The 14289-nt window shown below is 36.5% G+C and overlaps 1 protein-coding gene across 3 annotated transcripts in view; it reads left to right on the top strand.

The window, feature by feature from the left end:
* Positions 1-14289, top strand: part of nsmaf (neutral sphingomyelinase (N-SMase) activation associated factor) — a 36422-nt gene that overhangs the window by 19442 nt on the left and 2691 nt on the right. For 2 of the 3 annotated variants that reach the window (XR_012382729.1, XM_068222741.2), the window contains 12 exons: positions 704-835; positions 946-988; positions 1082-1279; positions 3317-3425; positions 3552-3610; positions 3700-3764; positions 5912-5979; positions 6087-6210; positions 6520-6603; positions 9078-9228; positions 9305-9407; positions 9489-9601. Coding sequence is in view for 2 of the 3 variants with exons in the window: in XM_068222741.2 (XP_068078842.1) it covers positions 1147-1279; positions 3317-3425; positions 3552-3610; positions 3700-3764; positions 5912-5979; positions 6087-6210; positions 6520-6603; positions 9078-9228; positions 9305-9407; positions 9489-9601 (1009 nt within the window). In the remaining variant the exon portion in view is untranslated. The remainder of the gene's footprint in view (positions 1-703; positions 836-945; positions 989-1081; positions 1280-3316; positions 3426-3551; positions 3611-3699; positions 3765-5911; positions 5980-6086; positions 6211-6519; positions 6604-9077; positions 9229-9304; positions 9408-9488; positions 9602-14289) is intronic. The other variant, XM_003199002.6, reaches the window with a different exon arrangement.

The following is a 14289-nucleotide window of genomic DNA, read 5'->3' as shown; positions in this document are numbered from 1 at the left end:
AGACGTGTGAAATGTAAAAATAAATATAGTAAAGGTATAATATTAAAAAGAACCATGCCACAATACCAGTCTTATGCTGCACATGTATATTTTGGCAGTAGTCAAAATAAGCAGTTTTTATCAAAATTATAGATTTTTTTATACCAAAATCACTAGAATTTAAAGTAAAGATCATCTTCCATGACATTTTGTGAATTTTCTACTGTACAATAATAAATTTAAAGGCAATTCCCTAAGTATTATTATTTTTTTGTAACCCTCAGGTTTTTAATAGCTCTATCTATCTATCTATCTATCTATCTATCTATCTATCTATCTATCTATCTATCTATCTATCTATCTATCTATCTATCTATCTATCTATCTATCTATCTATCTATCTATCTATCTATCTATCTATCTATCTATCTATCACTCTCTCTCTCTCTCTCTCTCTCTCTGTCTGTCTGTCTGTCTGTCTGTCTGTCTGTCTAATCCATAAATATTTTCCAATCCTAACGAACCACACACCAATGAAAAGCTTATTTATTCAGCTTTTAGATGATGTTAAAATTCTTCCTAAAATTGATTTTTATAGATGGTTTTGTGGTCCAAAGTCTACATACAAATAAGTGCCGAGGGCAAATAGAGTGCGAACAATAAATTAAATAAACAGAGCAGTGTTAAAAGTGTTGTGATTTTTCTGTGTTGTGTACATGAGCAGATCCAGATGATTTCCTGCAGAAAATGTGCTTGGCACTTGAGAGTCAGTATGTGTCTGAACACCTGCATGAGTGGATTGATCTGATCTTTGGCTACAAACAAAGGGGAAGTGAAGCCGTGGCCAGCCATAATGGTAATTTACACAGACTGTAACCAGTCAGAGAATTGCTATTATAAAGTAGGCTTACTGTGTTATTCATATTCTTTTATCTCAATAAAACAATGTGTCCTACTATATTGCAGTTTTCCATCCATTAACCTATGAGGGAGGAGTTGACTGTGATAGGTAAGCTAATATTCGAATCTCTTTAACAAGAACATTTCGAACGTATATTTGATTGTCATTTCATCTAATGTTCATGTGTTTTATATTTGTCAGTGTAGATTTGTCAGTGTGTATATGTGTGTTTCTGCAGCATCGAGGACCCAGATCAGAAAATTGCCATGCTGACTCAGATACTGGAATTCGGACAAACACCACGGCAGCTCTTCGTCACTCCTCATCCTCAGAGAATCACTCCACGCTTCTACAACCTGTCAACAACCCCAAGCCTCAGCAGCAGTGAGCTCTCACCAGGTACAATGGCACACAAGTACTGCTGTCATGTAGTTGTTTCAGTTCAGATCAGGACATAAAGTGACGACCAAGGTTGTTTTAGTAAACCAAAACTAAGACTAAATCTATTGATTTAAAAAATAATAATTAACTGAAAGACAAATAAATCGCAGCAAATGAAAAACTAAATGAAACTAGCAACAGTGACCGTAAAACTGACTGAAATGAAAGGCAAGGCAAGTTAATTAGCAAAAATAAACGATTATTTTCAGATTTAATAAGCACTTTTTTTTCTATTTATTTTTTATTTACAAGTGCAGATGTCATTTATACAAAGATTTTTTTTACCCACTTCAACAAAAACCCTAATTATACTGCCTAATATAAATATTGACAGTAACAATAATAAAAATAGTAAGCACACAAGTGGAAAAAATTGTTTAAAAATTGCATAAAATAAGATGTAAAATAATAGAAAATACAAATGTTTAAATAAATGATGATAAGTGATTCACTTAGATGTATTCGATGTAACACTTTAAATTGTATTAAACTCAGTCGAGCATAGGATGTGCTACCATTCGCTCTGTGTAGGGCATTGCTCCAAACGTCTTCTCAAAATACTAGTCACAGTTAATTTTCCCACCTAATTTTAACCTTGTCTGTACTAGAGCTGAACAATTAATTGGAAAAAGTTTGCTATCTCGATTCGACCCTACACACAATCTTAATTCAGCTTTAGGTCAGAAAAAAAGCGTAAAGGCAGACACAAAAGTCTTCACAGCAACATGGACTCCTCCAAATGACATTAAAAGAGTCACATACTGTATTATATAGCATAATTCACCCAAAAATATAATTTCTGTCTTCAAGTAATGATGTATTTGCGGCCGCGAAATCACACAAGCTGACCGCAAGCTGTTTGTTTACAACTGAGAGGACGCGCACATGGCTGCTAATGATGCCTGATTTAGTGAACAGAACCTACATAGGCTGTGAATAACATCTAATAGAATTGTAAATAACGTTTAGTTTGTTGCATTTGTATTATTATTATTGTTGTTTTACTATATGTTTGGGAATAACAATATTGATAGCTTACTCATATTAACTTTTTTTAGATTACAGAATCGTGAAAAATCCCGATCTTGATTTTAAGCAAAAAAAAAGTCATTCTCATTTTAGCCAGAATCATGTAGACCTAGTCTGTACCTAGATTTTTCAAAGACATAAGAATTTTATATGTTCTAGAAGTAAAACTTTGTGGATGAGAGTATGTTCCTAACAGATAATTTGTAATCAAATAAATAAATATAGAAATAATATACAGGTGGAACTGGACTTTATTCTAGTACAGCTGAATTGTTGTGTGGATCCAAATAGCTCCGTATCAGGCTTGTGGAGCTTGTGGATCTGGTTGCCATTTTTCTTTTTCAATTTAATTTTCATTGTTTGACATACCTGTTGGGCTGTGCATATAACAATAAATTTAATTTGGGAATGTGGCAGACTGGAAATGCAAGTTCATGCGACAAGTTTCGCAGTTTACTGCGTTGGAAAGTTTAAGCTTGGTGAACTCTGAAATCGCATCACATAATTGCGGGAGAGTAATGGACGATCAAAACATGACCTCTCTGGACAGAAATTTAAAACATGGACCAATCGCTTGCTTCTTTAATGTCTAATCCTACCCCTTTTCGCAGCGCCGGATGGCAAAATTTTGCACACACAAACTCTAATATGACCCCTGTATGAGTGTGTTGAAGCATGGTTAGAACTAAACTGTGCAGAGCTGCCGCCCTCCAGGAGCTGGATTTGACACTTCTCCGTCAAGCCTTCCTTACCATTAAGCTTATTTTGTTGGAATGTGAAATTTATTATATATATATATATATATATTAAGTTATTATATAATCATAGATTGATATATGTTTTTATTTAAATTGATCTTGCCATTGAATATTCATAAGTTGCTAATGTGGCATTAAATAAACAAACAAACAAATCTCCAGAAGGGTGTCATTACAGAATCTAATTGACCTCAGTGTTTTTGTGCAGTTTCTCCTTGCATGGAGTCATTTGAGGACCTGACTGAGGAAAGTAGGAAGATGGCCTGGAGCAACATGAACAAACTTGTCTTGCAGTCTTGCCATAAAATACACAAAGAGTGAGTATTTGTTTGTCCACTTGAGAACTGATGTAAAGAATAATTACAGAATAGAATTATAGAATAGAATAGTTTTTGACTCTTGTTTATTTTTTATTTAAATGTTAATTTTGCGGGATTTTGCAGAGCAGTAACAGGCGTTGCTGTGACCCTCAGTGGAGATTCCATCTTCACAACATCCCAAGGTTAGGAATTCCTCAGTTATTTGGTCTCTTAAGTAAAATGATCACTGACTGGAAGGTCTAAGATGTAAACTTTTTTTTTCTTTGTGTAGACTCTACATTAAAGATGTTCTCAAAAGAAAATGGCCTACAAAGAAGTGTTTCCTTCTCCAACATGGTAACCTTTCAAAATATTTTTGGTATCACAGTTTTGTACCCTAAAGGTATTTGTATATTAAAGGTACACTCACTAAATTAATTGCTTTTAACTATAGCTTTGGTTCTTTGGACCTGCCACTTTAAATATTTGACATCTCCCTAATTTAACACACTTAAGATCATGGAGTGCTTCATGAATAGAGTTCCATGTTATTTCCACTATAATCCAGATTGTTCTGACTTGTAAATATTTTGGCTTCTTTCCACACTTATACACTATTTTTGTCCAGCACAAACTGAGCTCTTCTTAGTCAATACATTTGACAGTGTATTGAAGCATGGACTATAAAAACTGTGATTGCGTGTGTTGTTATTCACTTTTATAATGGGGCTAAGATTGCAAGGGCTGTAAGTTTTTGACTCTTCTAAAGCATAAAAAAACGTAATATGTTTGCAGATATTTAAGAAACATGCTGAGTGAACATACAATACTTATTTATTTGAAAAACAGTGCTAAAGTCAGATATTTGGCTTTCAAAATGTGCCAGAACATTCACATGTTTTCTTTCATAGCAAACGCTAAGTTTTAAGCATAAAGCTAAAAGTTTACTGTGTCAGTATAACAACCCTAGCCTATATATAATGTTGCATTAAATGCAATAAGAAATCTTATAGTGATAAAATTATTAATTTACCAGTGAAAACAAATGGACTTATAATGTTGTCAATAACAGAAGACAAGCACATGTCTTAAACATAATAAATCAACTTTATAATTATGAATAGTTATATTCTGATGTCATCATATCACTGTGATATGCCAAACAGGACATATTAAAAGTCTGTTCAAGTCCACCATGACTATCCAAAATGAAGCATTTTAAGCAAGAGTAGATCAACAAATAGGCCTAATAATATTATTAATATTATTGCTGTTTTACCATATGTTTTAGAATTAACAACAACAATAGGCTAATCACATTAACCTGTATTTTACATTTACGGAATTGTGAGAAAATCGTGATCTTGATTTTTAATCAAAAAAAAAAAAAATGGTGATTTACATTTTTGCCAGAATCGTGCAGCCACTGTACAAAGAATGGACCCCTGCCGTGTGTTTTGAACCAGGTATGCAATACCTAGCTCAACCACTGAGTGTCAAACTTACATACTGCACCTTTAAATGCTTCTTCAGTAATAATTACGAGTGTCTAATGTTGTGACAGTTAATTGGTTCTGGCTCACAAATAATGTTCTACCATATTGGACATTGTCTTAAATCACACTTAATGATCAGCTCATGGAATTTTGAATTGTGCTTTCTATTGTTAATGATGACCTATGAGCGCTTTGATGGGTTTTATGGATACACACCAAGGTGGTGGACAAGGAATATTTGGAAAAGGCTTAAGGACCCTATGAAAAGAAAACAAAATAGATTTTCAAATGTGTACTCTGCAATGTTTATCGTTTGTTCGTCCAGGACACTCATAGAGTGTTTCTTTTGGTACAGGTTTATTAAAATAAAATAAAATGAAATACATGTATAGTACATATAATAATATGTAATATAGCTGCAATGGTGGATCCCCATGGTTGAAATCCACTGCTGTAATATGATTGGCCAGGTAATAAACATGAATTTTCATATGCATGGTGGATTTACTTGCCATTGTGAAAGAAGTGAAACAATCAATTAAGGAGGGGAAAAAATAATAATAAATTGATAGTTCATCCAAAATGAAAATCTACTCACCATTTACTCATCCTTTGGTTGTTCAAAACATTTGTGAGTTTCTTTTTTTCTGTTGAATATAAAAGTAGATATTTTGAAACATACTGAAAACTGGTAGCCATTAAATTAATTAGTAATACAATTGAAGTCAATGGCTACTGGTTTATAAGATTATACAATATATATGCTTTGTCTCCAACATGGGAAATAAAATCAAACAAGTGTAAATTAATAAATAAATACTGACAGTATTAACAGTTTTGGGTGAACTATCCCTTTAACTTAAGTATGACGTTTAAATTTAAATTGTGGCTGAAGTGTCCAAGTATTTTTTGGGAGGCTATTCTTTATGCCTACAATAAACATTGCTTGTATAGAATAGCTTATTTTATCTTTAAATTAAAGCCATACTCTTTAAAATTTGACTTTAGGCTCTGTCCTCCTGCCTGATGCTGCCTGATGATAAGATCGTTGTGTGCTCTTCATGGGACAATAATGTGTAAGATGTTATATAATTGGCACAATCGTTCTTTATTTTTGTTTATCAATTTAACGTGCTTATTTTTTATTGCTCTGTCCCTTTGATCCATTTCTTGTTTCCTGTAGTTATTTTTACTCAATTGCTTATGGAAGAAGACAGGACACTTTGATGGGTCATGATGATGCGGTTAGTGATATTTGCTGGAGGGATGACAAACTTTACACGGCTTCTTGGGACTCCACTGTGAAGGTATTGAAGTGTTTTAACTCCGAATGCAAAAGCAGTTACATAGGACTTTCTATTTATTTTAGTCTTAAATGTTTCAAATAAAACTTCTAGTCAACGCAAACAAAAAGTCTTGCAGTTTTTACTGAAATCTTGTCTGTCTTAAAATGAAGTTGCAGTAATGTTTTAACTAATTTAAAACTTTTAATTAAAACCCTTAATTTGAAAACCTTTTTGATTTTACTGATTAATTAGAACTGATTTACACACTTTAAAACATTTTTTGATACATCTGTTGTCTCTGCATTCATCATTTTTCTGTCTTTTTTTAAGGTTTGGGAATGTGTAGCTGCTGACATCTCCAGTAATAAAAGGACTCAGTTTGACCCACTTGCTGAATTTGAGCATGAGGCCGGGGTTAGTAATAAGGAATCCTTAAAAAAAAAAAAACTCAAATTTATTCAACTATATTTAACCCATGATTCATTTGTGGCACTTTTCAGACTAGGGTACAAAAGTTGGACCTAAATCTCTAAAGTGCTTAAAATATAGAAATATTAGTCCTCATATTAATATTAATCCTCTCGTGCTGTATACTTTATCAGTTTTTAACAATTTGTTAATGGGTTGGTTCATCTCAAAATAGGAATGTGTTACTGTTTGGTTACTTTTTATGCTTTTCTGAAATGGTAAATCTAATGCTGTGTTCACACCAGACGTGGCACATGTTATACATGTACATAGATGCTTGAACATTTTGAGTTTGCTTGCTTCATTCACGCATCAAATTCACTTTACAATAGACGTGGATTTGTGTCATGAGGAGGGCTTCTGTCTTCCCAGTGACTCCCTCTTCTTTGTTAAATGGCTGAAAAACAGTGAAGATTCGTTTAGCGCCTAGTCTAATAGATCCCTTCAGAGGTGCACTCAGCTCTGTGACTTCATTAACTTTTCTAGAAACTATGGACCAATCCCAATTCTTTTTTGTACCCCTACCCCTACCCCTTCCCCATGACTCTTAAAACCGAGAGTGAAGGGGAAGGGCTTTAAAAGCACCGGCACACGTCATCATATGTCCAGGGTGTCCGCGGGGTTTTAAAAGGTTGTAAAAGGTAGTAAATGAACTTAGCCAAAATTAAGGCCATTAAAAAGTATTAAAAAGTAATAAACGTCATCTGACGAGGTATTAAGTTTTCAAGCCCAGTTTTTTAAAATAAATTTTCAGTTTGTGTCAAATGCAGGCCTTTATTCTAAATTTTGCGTGGATTTATTTATAAATTGAGATTAGGACCTGAGCGCTCTCATGTGAAATGGAGTTTGCGGGTACGCTGAAACAAACCGGCGGGTACCCGGCTGGCTTGCTGCCAACCAAATAGGCATCTTGCCTTTGATTCAGTAATTAAATTAAAACATGGGGAAATGCAAGTTTTCGGACCTCCATTCCAAGCTTTTGGAATGTTGTGGAACTGCTGTACAGGAGTTATTATTAGGGATTTTATATAGTGAAATTTAGCGTTTTTTTTCCCTTTTTTTTTTTTAAAGCATGACAGTAAAACATGAACACGTTTATAAATATATTAAAACATATGCTTGTTTGTTGTAAAAATTCGTAATAATAACAAAAAATTATTTTGGTTCTTCTGGGTATAATGATCTGCCGTTATGGCTGGTGTATTCTGGGAAATTTTCGTACCCCTTGGTTTCGAGTGTGGTCCTGAAAAATCTTCCTTTGAAGGGCTATTCACCCCTTCTCCTTAGCCATACACCTTTAAGCTAAAGAGAATTGGGACAGGGGTGTCCCAATTCTCTAAGAAGTAGAATTGGGATTGGGCCTAAACCTGGATGATTGAAGCTTTCAGCGGTGCTTCAGACTGAGTTGAGCCCAGTTTGATGAGCTGTTCTCCAGTGTCGGCAAGAGGATTTCCCTTTGGGACATAAGTAACAGGCACTACGTCATAATCACTACCCTACAAGAGCAAGCTTATGATTTGTTAACGCGACGCAAATGTCCCCTGAAGTTCAGATTCAAATGATTCCGAAGCGTACAAAACGCTCAACTTGCGCCACTTCATTCACACGAATCACATCATTCGCACAGCCTTTTTTACACGTATTACACAGCAAGATGTCTATTTTCACTATTTTCACCATAAATCACTCACGCTTGATGCTTCATCCGCGTCTGTTGTGAACGCAAAATAAAAGATTTCAGTCTTTACATCAGGGATGCTCAACGCTATTTCTGGAGATCTTACCTTCATGCTTAATACTGTGGTCACACTGGACTTTTCTCCCTATAGACTTCCATTCATATGCACACGAATGTGTTAGACCAGAAACGCAAGCTTGTGCGACAAGTTTCACAGTTCGCTGTGTTGCGAAGTTCAAGCCTGGTGAACACTGTCCTGCGAAATCGCATCACTTGACTGCATGAGACCAATCGGAGATCAAAACTTGACCTCTCTGGACAGAAATTTAAAACATGGACCATTCGCTCACTTTTTTAATGTCCAATCATCTTGATTCTTGTTTAATCCCTCCCCTTTTCGCAGTGCCGTACGACAGAATTTTGCAAGCTTAAACTCTAGTGTGACTGCAGCTTTATTCAGCTCCAACCCTAATCAAACACACCTGAACCAATTAATTAGGACATGAACAGCACTTGATAATTACAGGCAGGTGTGTTTGATATGAGTTGCAACTGAAATCTACAGGAAGATTGATCTCCAGGAGCAGGGTGGAGCACCCCTGATATACCACTTTTACACCTCAAAACCTATTATAAGATTTAAAAAATAAATCCAAAGGAAAAAGTCCTTTTATATTATTTTCCCCATTAAAGTGTCATGGTTTGTGAAAAGTGTATATCTGATGTTTATATGTTTGCACAGGTTAATACTTTAGATCTCAGTCCAGCTGGCACACTTTTGGCAACGGGCACTAAAGAGGGAACCCTCACTGTGTGGGACCTTGCCAGCCCTTTACCAGTCAATCAGCTGACCTGCCATTCTGGAAAGATCCATCAGGTGGCCTTCAGTCCTGGTGAGTGCGCGTGATTGTGTGTTATGTAAAGCAGCTGATGGAGATGCATGTGCAATTGATGTGTTTCTGCATTCAGACAGCAGGCATATCTTGAGTGTTGGTGAGGACTCGTGTTTGATGGTCACAGATGTGCAGACAGGAATGCTTATTGCTACTATACCCGCAGAGCAAGAGCAGAGGTATAAACCTTATTAAAAGCTGAACTCACCAATATGCAGGACTGATAGTACGATGTAAAAGTTCTCTTTTCTTGATATTAGGTGTTTCTGCTGGGACGGTAACACTGTGTTGTCTGGAGGGATTTCAGGGGATCTCAGTGTGTGGAACCTACTTAACAGTAAAGTCGTCCACAAGATACCTGCTGCTCACTCAGGTAAACACACTTATTATTATTATTATTATTGTTGTTGTTGTTACAAAGGTATTATAAATGTAGTTCTTAGAAAGACTACCAGAATCTGCAAAAATATGTATCAGCAGGTCACACCAACCTTAAAGAGCCCCTTTTATACATTAAAAAGGGTCATATTTTGGTTGTAAGGGTCTCCAACAACAGGCTGATATGAATGCAAGGTCAAAAAACACTTTCAATGTCTTATAATATGCATTTATTTTTACCCAATTATCCCAGTGACTCCTATATGAATCGTTCAGCGATTCATTTGTTTCTTAACCCCTCCTTAGCGCGAAGCTAATCTGCGCTGATTGGACCGATGACAGCCTGTTGCTGATGATCCACCCACCCCCCACCTTCAGTCTTTTGGTACGGGCTGTGAAATCCCCGGGTCGCAAACATTGGTATAGGATCTGATCGCAGTGGCCGCCCGAAACACGCTTCATAGTAGTTACTAACACCACAGTAAACAGTACCCACTTTTTAACAGTGTTATTCAGATACCTCACTTAGCACGAGCTAACAAACGCATTTAAATCCGTAAACAAACGGATTTTTTCCATTTTCAACATGGCATTAGACGCGTATGAGAATATAAACAGTGAACCAGATACAGTACAAGCGGTTATAAGTAACAAAACACAATTAAATACATAATTTGCAAGCTGCAACCAAATGGCAGACAAATTCCCTGTTGTAAGCGTGCATATTTTAGAACCACTCATAAGAAAAATGATGGGAACAACACAAAGCTGGGCTATAGTTAGGTATTTTTGCAAAAATAAATCTCAACCACTGACTCTTCACAGTTTCATCTTTAGGAAGAGAAAATAAAACTAACTTTCCTCTCACACTTCTTGTAATATTTAGCTGAGCAACTGGCGTCTCCTACAGTGTTTGTGGGCGGGGCTGCAGGTTTAAATTTTACTAGTATAGTAGTATAATAAATAATAAAGAATAGTTCTAAATAAAATTAAATTTTACCATCTGGCTACTGGGATGCTTAAGTTTACTTCACTCACTCACTATCCTTTGGCTTCATTTTAGTTTAAAAAGTTTTGCTACATTTATGCCTTCCATCCACACTACGCAAGGGTTTTGAAGCCCCAAAAACGGAGCATTATAGAAACACTGAAGAGGCCGTTTTGGTTTGTAAATGCTGCAGCATCGTGTCCGTGTGGATGGGGGAAAACGGAGACATCTGAAAACAGGGGCGTGGCTACAGACATTCACCTCTCTGATTGGGGCTTTTCCTCAATTAAGTGCACGCAGTTCACACTGCAAAGTTTCTAAACAGACCAAAAGAGCTAAAACAAGTCACGTGTGAGTAAACTCTCCTTACATTGGTCAGAGTTTCACGGTTTATTTTGTCAGGGGAGGTGGTGGTTGAGTGGTGTTTGACAAGGTGCGTGGGACATGTCTGAAGAGCGAGGAAGGATGCGGTGGGGAAGGGTGAGAAGGATGCGCAGCGTATTGAGGACCGAGAGGGAGACGCATGATTTCCGGGAAATTAGCACTCGTTTGCGGGCATCCTGGAGTCTCTGTACATTTGCGGGAGACTCCCGCAACTTCCGGGAGACTTGGCATGTCTGTTGGATGACCTCCCGCCCTACTCATAATTCTCTCTTCATATAGCCGTATGCATATGACATATAAAACACTGTGATATAACCGGGCTCGGATCGTATCGCTGTCTCACTACAATCAATTCGCACCAGAGTTCATTTCAATCGAGCCGAGACCACCTCATTCAAGCGATCTCGAAGCGATTGTTTTGGCGTGTATCCAAGCGCGATTGGTGGTTTCACATATGCCAAACGAACCGCGCTAACTGGGCAGACGAGATGGGTTCCGAAACAAAAGTCTAGATGTGAAAGCACCCTTAGTGCGTTCATGTAACAAGTATGTCTCCAACATTTATAAGATTTGCTAGGGATATTTATGAATGTCTCCAATAAACCTACAGATTGGTATTAATGCGTCCTGAAGTAAAGTGAAATGGCTATACATCGTGTTTGCTGGCCTCACGCATCATGCACCTGTCAGTCAGTCAGCACGTAATCTTAAAGGGTTAAACAAATAAGGCATAGCACTACTACGGTTACAGAAAAGTTTGCGCTGTTATAATCCACTTACCTTTTAATACGTTTTGGTGCAATTATCAACAGCTATTAAAAAAAAAACATGACTGAATGTTTGAATGAGAAGTTGTAATGTAGCCATGATGGGATCAATTTTGCCATGGCCCCCTGTCATGGAAGAATGAATGTAGCGGAAACCATGTATATAGACCTCCTTTCCCTCAGTCATCTTTCCATAAAGCAAATTTCTTGTATTTGCCTAATTGTTTGGCAACGTCATCGACCATAGCAAGAGGTAACGCACCAAAATGTTTGTTGTTGACCACTGAAAAACAGGAAGAAGAAATTGTCATTCTTGCCATCATATGGATTTCATTTCATTGTCTGTAAATATCGGTGCCATCACTTATTGATCCGCAATCAGTTAATGTAGCTTGTGTAGTGCTACTGCTCTACTTGAATAAAATAATAGCTTCGCTACTGAAAAGCTATTTGATTTATAAATGGCATTGATACCCCCATGTTACTGAGAAATGTAGTTAAGCTTGTAGCATCATTACTTGTAGCGACGCTACTGCCCAACAATGTGATAAAATTGTTTTGGCCAAAGGAGTTTGTTCGTGCCCTGAATTTTAAATATTCAGCAATGAAATGCATTTTTATCACTCTTTATCGTGGCATCTCTCCAACTGGTTGTAGTAATAATTTCAGGGGTAAAAAAGGATTAACATAATTGGTAGACATGGTGCACCGCAAATTTAAACCGGAAAACCAATCAAAAGTATCAGAATAGCACCGCTTTAATATATGGCCTTAGCAGAAGGCATGGTGCATATCAAAAACAGGCAAAGCAACAGATTATTATTATTCAACATATCCCAGATTTCAGGATCTCAGTGAATTTAAGCATAATGGCGCAATAGACTGGCATAGTAACAAGCAAAGTGTTTTTTATTTATATATTTATTTGAATGTTATACGTTAATACAACTGGAGTTAGTTTTAACTAGTGATTTAAAAACTATTTTCTAACAGAAAATGTTCAGTATGTCCTGTAGAATCCTTTAAAGTTATCTGGATAAGTGGATTCATCTGTCAGATGATAAAGAATTCAGTAGTGTTATAAAAAATATATGTGCTATGTTGCATCTACATCAATCGAATTTTTAAACAGCCTCTCTATCTGTTTAATCTTCTATCAATCTGTGTTGTGTAGCACTACTTGTATGAAAAAACTATTTTACACATAATATTAGATGGAAAAATATTTGAGAAATATTCACTTAAAGGGATAATTCACCTCCAAATGGAAATGACCCCTTAATTTACTCCCTTTAAAGCCATGCTTGATGTGTATGACTTTCTTGTCTTGAAGACAGTTGGAGGTTACAGGTTATTAATGTTCCATGCTCTTCCATGCTGTATAAGGGTGTGAGGGAAGTTACCAAAAAGTGCATGAATCAATCATCAAACTAACACATACACTGCCAGGACGTTAACAAATGTCTTATGAAGCAGACCAAAATAATAATAATAATAATAATAATAATAATAATAATAAAATTCTAATAAAATTATGCGAATTACATCAAATCAAAGTAAAAAAAATAGGCTGTGCAAAAGTTTGGCCACCTTCTCTTTTGTTTGGATTTCAAAACCTGTAGTCACTTAATGCTGATTGATTACAACACAAAATTGATTTAAGTAACTCATTAAACCTTACCAATCCACAGGTGCAACCCATCATAAAAAAGGATATGTAAGATAGCTGATTGCTAGTTGTGCTTCACTTTATTGTGAACCAGAAGGTAGCAACATGGGAACCTCACAAGAACTTCATAATGACCTAAAAACTAATTCATCAACATGAATTAGGAGAATAATATAAAAATAAGCTATGAGGGAGGTTTAAAATCTCTGTCCCCACAGATATATAGTAAAAAAATGGAAGGCCACAGGAACCGTTCTTGTGCAGAAAAGATGTGCTAGACCAAGAAAAATACCTAAAAGGCAAAGACGAAGAATGGTTAGAATGGTCACAGACAAACCACAGACCACCTCCAAAAAGCTCCAGGATTAACTTGCTGGTGATAATGTCATTGTTGCATCATTTCACAGTCCAGCGCATTCTTCATAAAGAACAGCTCAATGGAAGGTAATTCAGAAAAAGTATTTCAACAAGAAGAGTCATTTACTAGATGTTTTTCAAGATACTAGCTTCAAAGTAGAGATCTGCGCAGGACTAAATCTTGAATTCCGCCCGCACCCGCAGGTTTTAGCCCGAACCCGACCGCTCCCTCTTATGTTCAGCATTCGTTGTCTCGCTGCCCGACCTGCTCTGTTTTCTACCCGTCGCACCCGTTCCCGCTAACAGGCGGGGGTAGAACAAAACTGAAAACCACCCAGCTATACTGAGTCCAGGCATCCTATAGCACGCTGTTTGTATAAACACACACACACACACACACACACACACACACACACACAAATAGCACACAGCATGCCAAGCAAGTGACACATACAGACAGCAACATCACACTCTCTCATTCACACTCGCTCGGGAGCGATATTGTCAGACTGCCCGCT

This window comes from Danio rerio, chromosome 7 (genome assembly GCF_049306965.1).
Source record: "Danio rerio strain Tuebingen ecotype United States chromosome 7, GRCz12tu, whole genome shotgun sequence".
NCBI classification, from domain to species: domain Eukaryota; kingdom Metazoa; phylum Chordata; class Actinopteri; order Cypriniformes; family Danionidae; genus Danio; species Danio rerio.
This window is presented reverse-complemented; position numbering and strand designations above follow the sequence as displayed.